This window comes from Anolis carolinensis, chromosome 1 (assembly GCF_035594765.1).
Source record: "Anolis carolinensis isolate JA03-04 chromosome 1, rAnoCar3.1.pri, whole genome shotgun sequence".
NCBI lineage: Eukaryota > Metazoa > Chordata > Lepidosauria > Squamata > Dactyloidae > Anolis > Anolis carolinensis.
In genome coordinates, this window is record NC_085841.1 from 57,301,413 (window position 1) to 57,318,842 (window position 17,430).

At 37.1% G+C, this 17,430-nt stretch overlaps 1 protein-coding gene across 5 annotated transcripts in view; it reads left to right on the forward strand.

Annotated features, from left to right (window-relative positions):
- The window catches only part of pld5 (phospholipase D family member 5), a 146,647-nt gene that overhangs the window by 58,823 nt on the left and 70,394 nt on the right, over positions 1 to 17,430 (forward strand). For 3 of the 5 annotated variants that reach the window (XM_062975000.1, XM_062975004.1, XM_003215837.4), the window contains exon 2: positions 5,453 to 5,589. The exons of 1 other annotated variant lie outside the window; for it this stretch is intronic. In XM_062975000.1, the coding sequence (XP_062831070.1) occupies positions 5,453 to 5,589 (137 nt within the window). Of the gene's footprint in view, positions 1 to 5,452; positions 5,597 to 17,430 lie in introns of those variants that run through there. One more of the 5 variants, XM_008123836.3, reaches the window with a different exon arrangement.

Here is a 17,430-nt window from a genome sequence, read left to right on the forward strand (position 1 = left end):
CCTCTGGCATTTTCCCATTCAAGTATCCAAAAAGTAGTACTGAGAGAGTAGATGGGGATGGTGCAGACTAAGGTCTTATCTTTCACTAGTTTACTCAGAGAAGGGGATTATTCCCCCTTTAAAAATAAGAGTTAAGGTACTGCTCTTTCAGTGTTCTGTAGATAAGTTGACCCAGTTATTTTTGGTCAATGTTTTGGCTGAAATTTCTAAACATATGAGTATATATTGTATTGCTTCTTAATAAATATTACCTCAGAATGAAGTAAGAACACTACAAAGTAGACACTGGTCATTCTAAATATGGCTGCTTTTATGTTGCAGTAAATTGAATGTAAATATTTTTGGGAGATTGTATTCATAGTGTGAGCCAAGATACCAATAAACGCAGTTCTGTTTCACATTGAATATATTTGTTAACCTTATGACAGGTTGGAGAGTTAAACAGATGCTTTTTAGCATTATGCTGCAGTCACATTTCTATGTTTTTGGAACATATAGGGATGGTGCAATTGTCTTTGTTCTCATTTAATTTCAGTGGACCATAACACTGTCACTGTTTTAAGTATTCTAATATATCAAAATGTCACTAGAGCTAAACAAATACAATACTTTCTTTGGGTTATGTTTCTCCGTGTCATAATTTTGAAATAGCATGCTAAATATTCCCAGAGTTTTTTAAAAGAAGAAAATTCTTGAGATATATATATAGCAAAATATTCTGTTTAACTATAAATACATATTCAGTTTTTAAGGGCTATAGAGAACACCCAAGTTATGGGCCTGTGCATCATAATGGAGCACATGAAGAAAAAACAGTACTTTCTTCACACAGTCCATACATTTCAAGTCTTATTTCTAATTTTAATTCCCAGTTTTCAGTCACCTATAAATTATCACTTGCATTATTAATCTTGAATATCTTATGAGGCAAGATAATACTCAGAAACTGTATTTAACCACCTATAGTATTGTGCATTCTAACTTTTTATATGAAACCTAGCACATCTCTATTCTAGCAGGCCTATAGAGTCAGTTTTAACTATGAATTTTCAACTCAAGTCTTGTGTTCACTATTTTTTAATGTTTGTTCTGTGAATTTTAATATATGTATTTCACAGAAATAAGTTTTAATATATGTATTTTCTACAATATTTATGTGTTTTTAGCTATGGAAAATAGACTTGCATTTAATTGAGACTGCCATAACCAAATCAGAACAACACAAAATAATGCTCTGTACCGGGAGCAGGAAGGAATCAGCCATGAGAAATATTTGGATAAATATGCACAGAGTACCTTGTTTGCTAAGTTCACAACAACAGCAACTACTTGACTAAATAAATGTTTGGTATGATGAAGCAGGTTTTTATCCTTTCATTTTAAAAACAGAAGGGCAAGGCTCATTGAACCTTCATGAATGTTATGCAAGACAGAATGGAATAAGAATGTTGTTTTTCTAAAACAGCTTTTAAAAAACATGCATAGTGCTTTCTGGTGGAATGCTTAATATCAGGACAACTGACTCTAAGCAGCCTTATGCCTGTTTTTCCACATTATGCTTAACTTAAGCACTCCTTTTCTTGCAGTAGATTCTAAACAGTTTGGAACCAGAAAGAGTTTCAATTAAACACCAGAAAACTTATATCATTATATTTTTTTCATAATATGACCCCCTGCACTTCAAAGATACCTTTAAATTATATTGCATTATATTACATTAGGTGACAATTATAATGTATTGAGGGATAACATCAGTCCATTTCATATAATCATATCTGAGATACCTAAAGGACCACAAAGACCATCAAGGTCAATCCAGGAGCACACAAAAAACCTCTTCTGGGAAATGTCCATCCAACCTCTGTTTGAAGCCCCCCAAAGTCCACTGCTCTCTGAGGCAATCTACTGCTGAAGAGTACTAGTGTTGTCAAAAACCAGACCCCAAAAGAATGAACCCCAGAATCCATTGCTACATCGGGATTAATAGGGAGGCAGTGTTGACCTTTTTTGTAGATTCAAGCCAACTTTCATTAAACTTCCCTAGAATGTTGCACAAGTATTGTACACACCTCAGGTCTCAGGAGATGACCACACATTATGTTGTTGGCTTTCATGGCCAGAATCACTTGGTTGCTGTGAGTTTTTGGGGCTGTATGGCCATGTTCCAGTAGCATTCTCTCTTGACGTTTTGCCTGCATCTGTGGCTGGCATCTTCAGAGGACTGTTGAAAATGAGGCCAGAGGAGTGTATATATATACCTGAAATGTCCAGGGTCAGAGAAAGAACCCTTCTCTGTTTGAAGTAAGTAAGTAAGTAAGTAAAAGTTTATTTGTATACCGCCCTCTCTCCCGAAAGGGACTCAGGGTGGTTTCCAATATAAAATCAGCATAAAACATTGTACAATAAAACACTGAAAACACTATAAAACGCTATAAGAATTAAAAACAAAAACAAAACATAACAATTGACTAAAACAATGACATAAACAGAAGGAATATAATCACTCAAATAACATATGAATCTGAAAAGAAAAAAAAAAGACCACTGGGATGGAGGAGAGGATGGCCTGGAGGGACCACTAGAACTAAAATACAATATTATATTCTAAGATGCTTTGGGGCAGAGGAATAAAGTGCAGTGTTTCAAGTCAAAAAGATGGCCCGTGCAACTACTATAGCTATGGGCTCGGTTATCCAAAGGCGCAGCGGAAAAGCCAGGTTTTAAGCAGCTTTTTGAAGGAAGCCAGGGTGGATGCTTGCCGGATCTCCTCCGGAAGGGAATTCCATATCCGGGGAACAACAATAGAAAAGGCCCGCTCCCTTGTCCCCACCAACTGAGCCTGGGATGGTGGCGGGAGCGAAAGAAGTGCCCTACCGGATGAACGAAGAAGACGAGTGGGTTCATAGAGGGAGATGCGGTCACAAAGGTAGGCGGGTCCCAAACCGTTTAGGGTTTTATAGGTAAGAACCTGCACCTTGAATTGGGACCGGAAAATGATCGGTAGCCAATGGAGCTCTTTAAACAGGGGAGTAGATCTCTCCCTGTAGTTTGCTCCAGTTAACAACTTGGCAGCCGCGCGTTGGACTAACTGAAGTTTCCGGGCCGTCTTCAGGGGCAACCCCACGTAGAGTGCATTGCAATAATCCAGTCTAGAGGTGACTAAGGCGTGGACCACCATGGCCAAGTCAGACTTCACGAGGTATGGTCGCAGCTGGCGCACAAGCTTTAATTGTGCAAAGGCCCTCCCGGCCACCGCTGACACCTGAGCATCAAGTGTCAGCTCTGAGTCCAGGAGGACCCCCAAGCTGCGGACCTGCGGCTTTAGGGGGAGTGCGACCCCGTTGAGCACAGGTTGCCACCCAATACCCCGATCAGATTTGCGACTGACCTCGAGGACCTCTGTCTTGTCAGGATTGAGCTTCAGTAAGTGTGAATGCATCAATTAGCAAGTTTGATTAGCATTGAGTAGCCTTGCATCTGTCAGGTCAATCAGTGAGGGTATTTGCATAGAAGTAACCTGGCTGTTGTTTGTCTGGAGGCATACTTTGTTTAACTGGCACTTGATTGTTTGCTGTCTGGAATTCCCGTTTCTGTGTGGTGTTCTTCATTTACTGCCTTAATTTTTTTATGTTTTTTAATACTGGTAACCAGATTTTGTTCATTTTCATGGTTTCCTTCTTTCTGTTGAAATTATCCACATGCTTGTGGATTTCAATGGCTTCTCTGTGCAGTCTGACATGATGTTTGTCAGAGTGGTCCAGCATTTCTTTGTTCTCAAATAATATTCTGTGTCCAGGTTGGTTTATCATTCGCTCTGCTATAGCTGACTTTTCTGGTTGAATTAGTCTGCAGTGCATGCATTTTAAAATTTCTGTTTGGGTGCTGTTTTGTGGTCCCTATGTAGACTTGTCCACAGCTGCATGGTATGTGGTAGACTCCTGCAATGGTTAAAGGATCCCCTTGTCCTTTGCTGAAGGTAGCATTTGTTGAATTTTCTTGGTGGGTCTGTAGGTTGTTTGTAGGTTATATTTCTTCATCAGTTTCCCTATGTGGTCAGTGGTTCCCTTGATGTATGGTAAGAATACTTTTCCTCTGGGTGGATCTTTGTCTTTACTCTTATAGCTTGTTCTTGGTCTTGCAGCTCTTCTGATGTCTGTGATGGAGTATCCATTGGCCTGCAGAGCCCAGTTTAGATGGTTCAGTTCACCTTGGAGGAGGTGGGGTTTGCAGATTCCATTTGCACTATCTGCCAGGGCTTTTAGTGTGCATCTTTTTTATCCTGGATGATGGTTAGTATAGATTTTCTTTAGACTGCGTGGTCCATTTGTTGACTTGGTTTGCGGATGACTAGGACATCTAGAAATAGTAGTTTTCCTTCATTTCCCACAAATAGATAACTACATAAAAACTCCAACTATCATCCAGGACCAAGTCTACAAGGCTCACTAGTGTGATTCTATGGTATATATCTGGACCAAGTGTAAGAATATAGGGTTTCTTTATTTGCCATAGTTTCAGATACCATGTTTCCCTGAAAATAAGAGTGTCTTATATTAATTTTTGCTCCTAAAGATGCTTTAGGTCTTATTTTCAGGGGATGTCTTATTTTTTCATGAAGAACAATTCACATTTATTGTTGAACAAAAAATGAACATTTATTACAGTAGTTGTCATCACAAACCAGCATAAACAAACTGAATCCTATCAAGAATTTCTTGTTACTACCATTATTTCCATGTACAACACTCTATGATATGTACATTTACCGATCCTGCATGCTCTGATGTTCTGTTCGGTGGGCATGCTTCCAAACAAAAACTTTGGCAGGTCTTACTTTAGGGGGAGGCCTTATATTTAGCAATTCAGCAAAACCTCTACTAGGTCTTATTTTCTGGGGATGTCTTATTTTAGGGGAAACAGGGTAGCTATGAAGAATATTGTAATATATTTTCTGCGGATATGGGGACTGTACTATATAGCTATAATTTTAGGCTATATTGTTCCTACAGGGTGCTTTTTTCAATTTCAATGTATACTGAAACTATTCTTTTATGTGCATGTTCACATCATAGTGTCTGTAAGGTAAAATGGGTGACATGATTTTTTTTTAAAAAAAAGCAACTCTGTTTCATATTTTAATGTGTGATACTCATTTATAAAGTATTAATTTACACAGAGGTTATTTTAATATGAATTTCCATTGTGGCCAGACTGTAAAAAAAAAACAGTTAAATGTTCTTATCAAGATTCAGAGACTATATTTTGGAGTTTTAGTCATTTTAAATAAGTTTTAAATCAAACTAAATGAGATTCAAAAATGTTTTTATTAAACTTGTTATGCTAATAATCATTGCAACATACTGTACTCCGTTCGTTTTACCAGCATAAGAATTATAATTTCATTTCCTGGCATTTTTATTGTCTGCATTTTAATCTCCTTAATCTCTTTCAGTCCCAGCAAAAATGCATTGTGATCTTTGCACTGGTTTGCTGCTTTGCAATTCTGGTTGCACTGATATTTTCGGCTGTGGATATTGTGGGAGAAGATGAGGATGGCCTTTCAGAAAAGAACTGTCAAAATAACTGTCGGTAAGAGGTAACAAAGAAAACTTCTCTCTAGGGGTTGGTGGCAATAGAAATACAAAGTTGCAAATAGAATAACATTAATCTTTAACTATGTTTGCTAAAACAAAAGAAAGGTTTGTTTTATTGAATTTATGAGGCGAGTACGAGAGTCAGAATTCCAAAATCGTACTTTCAGATGTTTTGCATCTGATAACACAAGCTGTTTGAACTGAAGGTTCTTTTTTGCTGATAGTTTTTTTAAAAATGCACAGCACCTAATGTAGTACAGCATCATGATTCTGGTTGTTGCTTATGGGATTGCTGCACAAATATAATAGAGGTACGTTAGAGCCCGAATGTACAAACTACCATGGTTGCACTACCTCCATTTTATTACTAGCTATGGTTTACTCCCATTCAAGTGAAGTAGGAACCTGTCAGTGGAAAGGTGCCATCAGGGAAAGAAAAAGATTCGAATAGGATTCTAGCAATGAGCTTCATGAAGCTTTAAAATTTTCTGACACATTATCCAGCAGGAAGCAAATGATGTAAAGATAATATTTTGTCCATAGGGCAATTATGAATTGGACTTCCCATCCTATGATTTCTCTTTTAAATATCTGATGAAAAGCTTTCATTCTCTGCATGTCTAAAGATATTGAAAGCAAGCCTGTCTCCAAATGCCACTAGAGCAGGCATGGGCAAACTTCAGCCCTCCATGTGTTTTGGATTTCAACTCTCACAATTCCTAACAGCTGGTATTCGAAATATATGGAGGGCCAAAGTTTGCTCATTCCTGCACTAGAGGGAGAAAGGCATTACTTGGTGGCACTCTTACTTTGGAATGCCACCCTGAGAGGACATAGGATTGTTTTCTTTTCAGCATCCAAGTCAAAACATCCCCTCTGGGATGTTCTTTGCCCTGAGATTTATAATGCATCAGTTGATTTTCTTATTGATATAAATAGATGTTATGGTCCTTATTTTATAATTTAACATTATTATATTGTATTAGTTATTTTGTAATGCTATATATGTAAATTGTCCTGAGATTACTTGTAGTTGAATGTTTGTTGATATGTTTTAAAAAATCAGATGAAATCATTCCTAGGCAGAAAATGAAACATAGCACCATTTTCAACCATTGAAAAGCACATTAATCATTGCATTATTGATATTTGGCTTCTTTATGTAGGTAATGTAAATAATAGTTAAATTGAGTGCCATGGGATCAATTGCCGGTAAATATCTTTACAAATCTGGATATGCCATTTTAAAAAATCACGTGTAAAAATAACCTGTTTTAAAGGATGCTCAAACAATTGACATTTTTCATATCCCTATGTTCTGCAGCAATCTTTTTTCAGAAACTTGGGTTTGAATCAGTCCATGGAGTGGCTTTGTGGAAGCAAAGCCGTGCTGAGATATTGTCTTTTTTGTTGTTGCTTGAGTGACTAAGATGTATGCACTTTGAATGGTACATTTTAGTTGACTGTAAACAGAAACAATAGATGCCTTCAGTACAAAGAGCAGAAAAATAAACCATAAAATAAGCAGCAACATGAAATGTTGTGGCTATGCTCCATATATGCTCATAGTTTGGGTAAGCTTATTTCCTTGGTGTAAAGTGCATGTACAAGTGTTGTATAAATATTTACTTTCTTTCAATGCATCTATCTTTTCCAACTCCCAAGTTGTTTCACCTTTCTAAATTGAAGCATAATGAATAAATACAGCTTTTAAATGCAAAGCCTTCCAAATAATGTGTGCCTCTAGCTCATCACTTGGTATATATTTATTTTGTATATAGACCACGCAATCATTTTTTTCATTCATACTTGAAGTCTGGTGATTTTGAATGTGTCTGCAATATACAGTGTGTATGAAAGGTATAGTAAAATACCAGTCTGTGTTGTTTTTTTATTTTTTCTGATAAGAATTCAGAAGAGACTTTTCAAGGTTACTGTAAAAAACTCAATTCTCAGATGGATTTTATATGCACATTTTGTGGGCAGTATGGAAAGGAAACATCATAATATCAATATCCAGATGTCAGTCTCAGCAAATATCTTCATTGCTGTTCAGGGCCAGGCTTCCCTAGCCTTTCAATAATGGTCTCTGCTCAGGTGCTTTATTCCAGCTAGGAGAGAGGATGCTGTATTTAAACCAATATTCTGGGCTTTGAAGATGGCAGGAATAATTTGGCTGACCCCAAAGCCCAGTATTTTTTATAAACTTCATCTCTGTTGCCAGGAGGGAGACAAGCAAAGAATTTTAATATTTCACTGGGGAGCTTTGGGACTGGCATCTGCCAACTTAAAAGTTCAATATCACATGAAAACTATTCCCTATTTTTTCAAACCAAATGGGAGAGTGAGAAAACCGTCATAAATTAGAGTGGTCCAATGGTTCAGAAGGGAGCCTATGAACCAACAATGTCATATACGCTTTTGTGTTTCTTAGTAGTCATATTTGTCAGTTGTATTTTACCTGCCTTGTAAACTGGTGGCTTTCCAAAAAAATAATAATGATATACAAACTTCTGTATTACAATATAATAAATATATCTAGCTGGTCTTCCATTGCATCAAAAGTGGGCTGGTCTTGGACCCAAGTGAGGGAAAGAAAGTTATAGGTGAGCCTCATCAAAAAGGCCAGATGAAGCAACCTGCTTTGTTTGGCCTCCGCAACAAAAGAGAGGGGCAGCAGGGTGAATTTGTCACTCTGCGCACAGCTACCGCTCAGCGACACTTTCCTCATCACATGAGGAAAGTGTCGCCCTCCTGGAGAAGCCTCCTGTTTTCTGGGGGAAGTGTCCAATGGCACTTCTACCTTCTATGTCAGTTGGAGACAGAGTTGTGTGTCATGGCCGGCATGGGGCCCCATCCTGAAAAAGGCGTGGAAGCATCCTAGGATGCTGATTTCAGTAAGTATGATGAGGCTCAAATACAGGCAATAGTACTAGCAAGTAGAAGGAAGGGAGTGAGAAGGGTGAGCAGGTTGGTGTTGTCAGAGGAAATCAAGGTAAAAAGCAAGATTCCCAACAGCTGGGAGAGACCTAGACGTGGTCAGTCTGCTATGGCTTCAGCTGCCTGAGGAGTGGGGGTGGGGAGGGAAAATATCAGTTTCACCTCTATGGCCCAGGCAAGCTGCTGTCTCAGGTCTTCATTAAATTCTTTGCTTCTGAGAACAGCTCCTGGCTCATCCAGATTAGTTGCTGACAGGCATATAATAAGTTCATAAAATATAGGAATAAAATAGTGAAGTAGGGCAGGTGGTTATGGGAGAGGTTGCTAGTTATTGTTGGTAGCTACTATACAAAAAAAAAAAAGAAAAAAGAAAGAAAAAGAAAAAAGAAAGAAAGAAAGAAAGAAAGAGAAGAATATTTATGGAAAAAGTGATTTCTAGAATCTTAAAAATTCATTTTGTTTTGAATCGACCCATGGCAGTCTTTGTTTCTTGGCCTAATTTATCTTGCTGTGCTCAGAAGATCCTGGGCTGGAAAGGAAGGGCCAGTGGTATGACAACTTATCAAGCGAAATGTTTTCTGTCTCCACTTAGAGATTCATTTTCTAACCACTCACTATCTTCTGCACATGCATTGTTTTACATTCCTATTTTTCTATTCTTATTACAGTTATGTTACAACAGATGACTTCAAATCTCCCAGTTTTCTAAAGCTGTTTTTCTTTTTAATTTTGTTTTAATACAAAATTTGTGATCTCTGATATTGAAGTAATGTTTTAGTTTCATTTTGATACACTATCTATAAATACACCATCTATAAATCAAATAAACGCCTTGCAAAAAGGTGGATGTAATTACATTCCAGGAAAAGGGGTCAATACTGCAGTAAAGGGGGCCACTTTAGTCCTGTACCCAATTCTGACTGCAATCACATGGACTAGATTAAAATTACAAAAAATTATAAGAGAACCTTGCCAAAGCTTCCTAGAGCTTTACAAGTTCTTTGCAGCCTTCTTCATTCATAATAAAAGAACCTGTACTATCTAAGCATTGTCTAGATTAGAGTTGATAGTGTATATTTCTAAAATTGCATGGAGCTATCTATTTGAAGATATGCCTGCCTAAATGTTTCTTTCCTTCTCAGAGCAACAAGAACAGTTAACTCATACAAATGCATTAACAGAACTGTTGCCACAGCAGAAAAAAAATTAGACTCACAACTCCATTATACCTAAGGCTGGAATATTAAATTTTAAAAGTAATTATTTGCTGCTGCTCCTCCTTTCACTTATTACCGGAACTAACCTGTTCATCTTATTCATTGTTGGAGATTGCTGCATTAAAAGTACAGTTCTCTAATAATTCAATCTTTTTATTTAAAAAAATATACTTAGAAAATACAAAAGACTTGAATAAAATCTTAATTATGTCCCTATAATGTCTTAGCTGTGAGCTTTTTAGTTCTCCCAGAATTCTTTCTTAACTTACAATGATATGGGACTGCTTTTCAGTGAGGGCTGCACTTCATCTTAGCTATTAGGCATGTTGATTACTAGTGTTGTGCTTTTGTATGGAATTGCTGTTCGTTTTGTGTAGTTTCATTCATTTTGTCTCATTTTCATATTTGTCTCATTTTCCACTAATGAAAATGGGGCACCAATACGGACAGAATTTAGTCTGGCTTATGAAAAAAAACAATTTTTTTGGACCTTTGGCTGAAATGAGAGGGCTTCTGAGGCTCATACTCCCCCCCCCCCCAGCTCGGTTTTTGGGCTAGAGGGGTGAAAATCACCACACATGGAGGGCATTTCAACCCCTTTTAGCCCATCAACTTTAAAAACGTTTGGGTCTTCCACAGAGTATTATTGTTGTTATTATTAATATTATTATTGGCACACATCAGCTGTCATGGGGAAGTAGCCCTCTCTCAGACTCAGCTTAGGGTCCCAGAGTAACTGTTGTTCTTAATATTAATATTCATATTAAGATCCATCAGTACACATAAGATGTAATGGGGAGGCACTCCTCTCTCAGACTCAGCTTAGGGTACCAGAGTAACTATCATTATTTATATTAATATTATTATTAAGACCCATTAGTACACATCAGCTGTAATGGGAAAGCAGCCCTCTCTCAGTACCTGCTTATTATATTAGCTTAGGGTCCCAGAATAACTGTTGTTCTTAATAATAATACTAATATTAATATTAAGGCCCATTAGTACACATCAGATGTAATGGAGAGGCACTCCTCTCTCAGACTCAGCTTAGGGTACCAGAGTAACTATCGTTATTTATATTAATATTATTATTAAGACCCATTAGTACACATCAACTGCAATGGGAAAGCAGCTCTCTCTCAGTACCTGCTTATTATATCAGCTTAGGGTCCCAGAATAACTGTTGTTCTTTATATTAATATTAAGACCCATTGGTACACATCAGATGTAATGGGGAGGCACTCCTCTCTCAGATCCAGCTTAAGGTCCCAGAATAACTGTTATTCTTAATATTAATATTAAGGCCTATTGGTACACATCAGATGTAATGGGGAGGCACTCCTCTCTCAGACACAGCTTAGAGTCTCAGAGTAACTGTTGTTATTTATATTTATATTAATATTATTATTAAGACCCATGGGTATACATAAGCTGTAATGGGGAAGCAGACCTCTCTCAGACTCAGCTTAGTGTACCAGAGTAACTATTCGTTATTTATATTTATATTATTAAGACCCATTAGTACACATCAGTTATAATGGGAAAGCAGCCCTCTCTCAGTACCTGCTTATTGTTACAGGCTGAAACAAAAGGAAAACGAAAGCAAGCACGATGACTGTGCAGCTTTCATTTTCGTGTTGCCTTTAATTTCTTATGAAAATGTCTTCATTAGTTTTGTGTAGATGAACGGTCAAAACGAAATGATAGCATGAAGGAAATGAAGTAAAATTTCATGCACATCTGCATTAATTACCAAATCTGAATTTTTTTCTGTCTGGCATAACATTTATATTTAGTCTCCAGCTTTGTTGGTATAAAGATTATTGCACTGCTCCTGTTCCAGATTATCTTAGAAGTCTGTATGTTTTGCCCAAGGCAATGAGCAAATCAAAAATCACAAACAAATCATTGAGAGCTTTAACCAGACTTTTTCCAGCAGAAAGAATAGGTGGACTATATATTGATACTTTCTCTATTTATCACTGGATGTACAATCTCCATCTTCTAAATTAGTCTTGCTCAATGTTACATCATCTGACCCGTTTCAATACATGCAGAATTGTATTGCTTCAATACTATTATATTGTTACAATACAAATAAGGCTTCCATGTTGAAGGCTTTCATGACTGGAATCACAGGGTTGCTATGAGTTTTTCAAGCTGTATGGCCATGTCCCAGCAGCATTCTCTTCTAACGTTTCGACTGTATCTGTGGCCTGCATCTTTAGAGGTTGCAGATGAAACGTTAGGAGAGAATGCTACTGGAACATGGCCACACAGCCTGAAAAATTCACAGTAACCCTTTAAAAGCTTGTTAGATTTGTGATAATTTTATGATCCGATCAATGTATCACCCAATGCTGAATGTTGTGTGTATTTATGGATTACAATGTTGCATTTTATTTTATTTTTTCTATTTTAAAATGCAAAGTTTCCCCTGCCTCACAAAAACATCCTCTGTAAAGTGACATTTTAGGAGTAATGAGAAAACACTCAGTGTATTACAAATAATGAATCACCAGTCATAAAACTACTTTTTCAAAATCATATTCTTAAACCAATTTTATGCAGACAGCCTCTGAAACGATAAATTTTCTTCTGATGAGACGCAAAAAGCACATTTTATCTCATATATATCTTTATGTATATGAATGAGAAAATGATTTTGGAGTTTTCACTTGCATTGTTTGTATGTAAGATTCTGAAATGTTGAACTATCTGGGAGATAGCAGTAACCTTCCCCATTCTGGTGACCTTAGTGAATACATGTAGCTAGCTAGCTATTACACATTTCACTCCTGGTCCATCTCTCTTATCATTGCCTAAACAGAGGGGTAGCAGCTCTCTACAGGTTTAGACAGGGTTCTTTTATGGCCTGTGGTATGGATTCATCTGGGGTTTTCTACAAAGACTATGTGGTACCATAAAATGAGCCCCCCCCCCCCCCCCCGCAAAACCACATAACAATTTCTTAAATCCTCGCATGGATACTAGTCTGAGTCTTATTGAAAGTTCCAACTAGAAGAGACCCACTGAGTAACTGGGGTTTAGTTATGTGTAGATTCATGATTTAAAATTTATTCTGTGTAGTATTTCTTCATTCTCGTGATAGAACTAAGATTTTAATTATCATGGATGCCTTAGGATAATGAAATAATTGCAAAATAAAGTTCATGAGGCAGTCTACTTTTGCAGTGTTTTAGACATAAATCCTTTTACGATGCAAAACACCACCATTTAAAAATCATATATCAGTTAACACCACTGTGTCCTGATAATGCCAATAGAAATAGTAGGATTGTTGTTAGATGTGTTTTGCTTTGTTCTTTATATAACTCTGCTTGGATATAATATACCGTGTTTCCCCGAAAATAAGACAGTGTCTTATATTAATTTTTGCTCCCAAAGATGCTCTAAGTCTTATTTTCAGGGGATGTCTTATTTTTCCATGAAGAAGAATTCACATTTATTGTTGAACAAAAAAAAAAACAACAACATTTATTATATACTGTATAGTAGTTGTCATCACAAACCAGCATAACCAGACAAACTGTGAATCCTATCAAGAATTTCTTGTTACTACCATTATTTCCATGTCCATATGGTACATACATTTACCGATCCTGCATGCTCTGGTGTTCTGTTCGGCGGGCATGCTTACAAACAAAACCTTTGCTAGGTCTTACTTTCGAGGGAGGCCTTATATTTAGCAACTCAGCAAAACTTCTACTAGGTCTTATTTTCTGGGGATGTCTTATTTTAGGGGAAACAGGGTATATGAAAGATGCTTTTCTATTCAATATTTTGATCTTATTGAATTAATATTCTGGGCACCCTGGAGTTTCAAATACAATGCTATGAGAAAGGAAAAGATAAATGACTACAGGCCAGAAACCTCCTTAATACCGAGTGTTACATAGTTTTTTTGAACGTCCCCAAAGGTCATATACCTTGCTTACAAAGACAGCCCTGAGGACAGGATATTGGTAACAGTATTTAACCTTTCTTCTTTGAAGCATTTTGCCTCTAAAACATTCAATATTTTATATGCTTGATCTTGCTTTAGAATTAATATTGATTGTAACACTCAATTGATGCATACATCTAATGTATTTTGTAATAAATGTACCTCCACTTGAGAGAGAACAATTTATTGCTATTTCAAATGTAAAGCTTTTGAATAGCATATGCATAAAATAAATGATTTTTATTTACATTTGTGAAGTTTGACAAACTCATAATAAATCATAATAATCATGATAAATTAAACAGCGAATGAATGAAGTTCATGAGATAATTCCGTCCCAAAGTGTCAGTTTTCTTGGTCACCTTGCAAAAGGTTTTTGAATATAGGTTCAACTTTACTTTTTGCTGATCTGTCAGTTGCATACCTTACTCTAATATCTAAATAAATGTATTAAAAACGGAGCATTAAAAGTACTATGGGACTTTCTAGTCATCTGACATTTATGGCAGTCTGTGAAGACCTAGTTGAAAATGCTAGCCAAATTCACTGGTTAAGCTTTATAGCATTATGTCATCAGACATAAAAAGATTTCAGGATTGACATTTAAATAAAAGATGAGAAAGCAGCTGTGAGAGCAAGTATGTGCGCCAAACAGATAATTTCCCTAATACAGCTTATGGAAAAATCTGTTTGTTTTTAATCATAATGCCCACAAAGGTTTAACACTTATCTTACATCACTATTGAATGCAGAATAATCAAATCATAAGGAATTGTGATTATTTTATAATCCATTATTTTAATATTTATAGCTCAAACTAAGAACTGTTTATCATTTGGTGTGGACATTTGGAGTATGGATTATAAACTCACAACCCTGTCCTCATGCAGAATGGTGGGAAGGGAAGGGTTCTTGCCTCTTTTTGTTCATAACAGAATTTAGGAAAAAGCACCATGGGTAGCCACTTTTGAGCTGTCAAGGATTTCCATAAGATTAGCACTTACAAATGCCAAAATAGAATAGCATAATAAAAACACCATAGTAAGTTTTCATTTCAGCTCTAAAATAAAGGTGCTTACATAGATTCACAGAATCATAGTGTTGGAAGAGATTACAAGGGCCATCCAGTCCAACCCCTGCCCTGCAAAAAAGTATAATCAAAGCACTCCGGACAGATGACCTTTCAGCCTCTTCTTAAAAACCTCCAAAAAAGGAGACTCTACCACATTCTGAGGCAGCATATTCCACTGCTAAACAGCTCTTACCATCAGGATGTTATGCCTAATGTGTAGGGGGAACACCTCTCTCCTGTAATTTGAATCAATTGCTACATTTCCTAGTCTCTGGAGTAGAAGAAAACAGGCTTCTCAATGTGATATCCTTTTAAATATTTAAACATAACTATCACGTCCCTTATCAGCCTTCTTTTCTCCAAGGTAAACATATCCAGCTCCCTAATGCGCTTCTGGTAGGGTTTGGCTTTCAAACCTAGATCATTTTGGTTACCCTTCTCTAAGACACTTCCTAGCTTATAAAAATCTTTCTTGAATTGTGGTGTCCACAAGTAGCCACAGTATTCTCGGTTTGACCAAAGCAGAATACAGAGGGGAATATTGCTTCTCTCAATCAAGACACTATACTCCTATCGATACAGCTTAAAAACACCTTGGGTAATAACCTTTTACAATAATTCTTTCTTGCTTAATATTTTAATTAAACTACTAAAGAACTTGGAACTTAAGTTAGACAACTGCATTGCTGCTGGTGTCTTGTGCATACTTCCCAAAGACATGATTTTTTGTCTGTTTTCATTTAAGTAAAGCTTTAAATTGATTTTATCTGTGAACAGCCCTTTTCTAGGGCAAATAGAGAACCACATTTTGGGAGGGTTAAGGATTTCAGACAAACCGAGGTCTACAAAAAGGTCCTGTGGGGAACATTTGGTCCAAAGTGTTGTCAAAGGCTTTCATGGCTGGAATCACAGGGTTGTTGTGTGTTTTCCAGGTTGTATGGCTGTGTTCCAGAAGTATTCCCTCCTGACGTTTCACCCACATCTATGGCAGGCATCTTCAGAGGTTGTGAGGTATACCTCTCAACCTCTGAGGATGCCTGCCATAGATATGGGTGAAACGTCAGGAGAGACTACTTCTGGAAAATGGCCATACAGCCCAGAAAACGCACAACAACCCCATTCAGTCCAAAGGTTGAACTTTACTTATTCTTGAAGCACTGAGAGCCTTACAAATAGAAGACTGTCCCTGGTAGAGCCAGACACATAATCACTCTAGTCCCAGAATAAATTTATGTAAAGGCTTAATTTTCTTACTAGCCACTGTTGGTAGGAATGAAGCAAAATCCATTTTATAAGAAGCTAAATATTGCTCATAATGAGGTCTAGTTCAGTTGCTTCATTACACTTTCAATAAGGTTAGAAGAGATAACTTGTTCTATTTTTATCTTGGAACAGAAGTGCAAATTCTAGGTCACATACGATCCCTTTGCTCATTTTCGCTGCTTTTTTGAGGATCAGAAAAGTATTAAAGGGTAATAAATAACTGTTGTTGAGTTATATATGTATAGATGTGTGTGTGTGTGCATGAATGTTCTTTGGTTTTAAGTAGAAAACACATAAAAGCAATTCAAAGGGGAAAAATAAATAGTAGTTATGTCATTAAAAATTCATCCAACTAAAACTATTGTCCTTGGCAAGAGGGATAAATGAAATAGCTTCATTTTCCTCTTTACAACCATCTCCTGATATATGATGGTGGTGGTGATGATGGTGATGACAATTCATTTGTGGCTTTCAAGTCATCAAGGTTCCTAAAGGAATACACAGTATAATAGTATTAATTTAATCCTGTTAAACTATTTTAAAAAACAGACTTCATGAAGAATAGTACACTTATTGGGAACTCATTAAGGATGGACTTGATTGAGATAAAATGGCTGTTGACAGAGATCAGTTTCTCTGAGATCTTTCTGATTTTAGGCTTCATGTAAAAGCTTAGCTACCTCTAATGCAGTGGTTCCCAACCTGTGGTTCATGATACCCATCAGTGGTCCCCAAGAACTAAAATATGGTCTGCAGCCTCACTGTTACTACACAGCTGCAAGGAGAGCGACTCATCTCACGAAAATCTCTTATAGTGCTGAAGCAACGGGGATGTTAGGAGGGGAGAGGTTGACTACCCACGAAAGGCACAATAACAAGCCTGCTGACTGCTTCTTCTCCACCTCCTCCCTCCCCCTGAGTGGAGCTGTTCCATGTGATGCCTGGAAGCGGGGGCACCTTGGTGTCTTCGTTTTTAGCTCTGTTCCTGGGATTATTTGGGGTACTGCTTCAGAAAATTGCATTAGCTCTAAAACCACATTAGCTCTAAATTATTAAATATGGGTTTCTGTGGGTGGAACGATGGCAATTACAGGATGGCATATGTGCTGTGTCAGAAACTAGAGCTGATATGGTCTATTCAGTGGAATTTTCTGAATCAACCCCCCAAATAACCAAACTGGATCTAAAGTTGACCAAAAACTGATTAGTAACCCTTTGGTACTAATGTTCGAGAGTGGTCCCTAATCAAGTGGTCCCTAGTCAAGTGGTCCCTGGTCAATGTGGTCCCCGGTCAAAGCGTTCCCTGGTCAAAAACTGGTTGGGAACCACTGCTCTAGTGACATGCAAGATTGAGAAAGAAAGAAATTACAAAGAAAT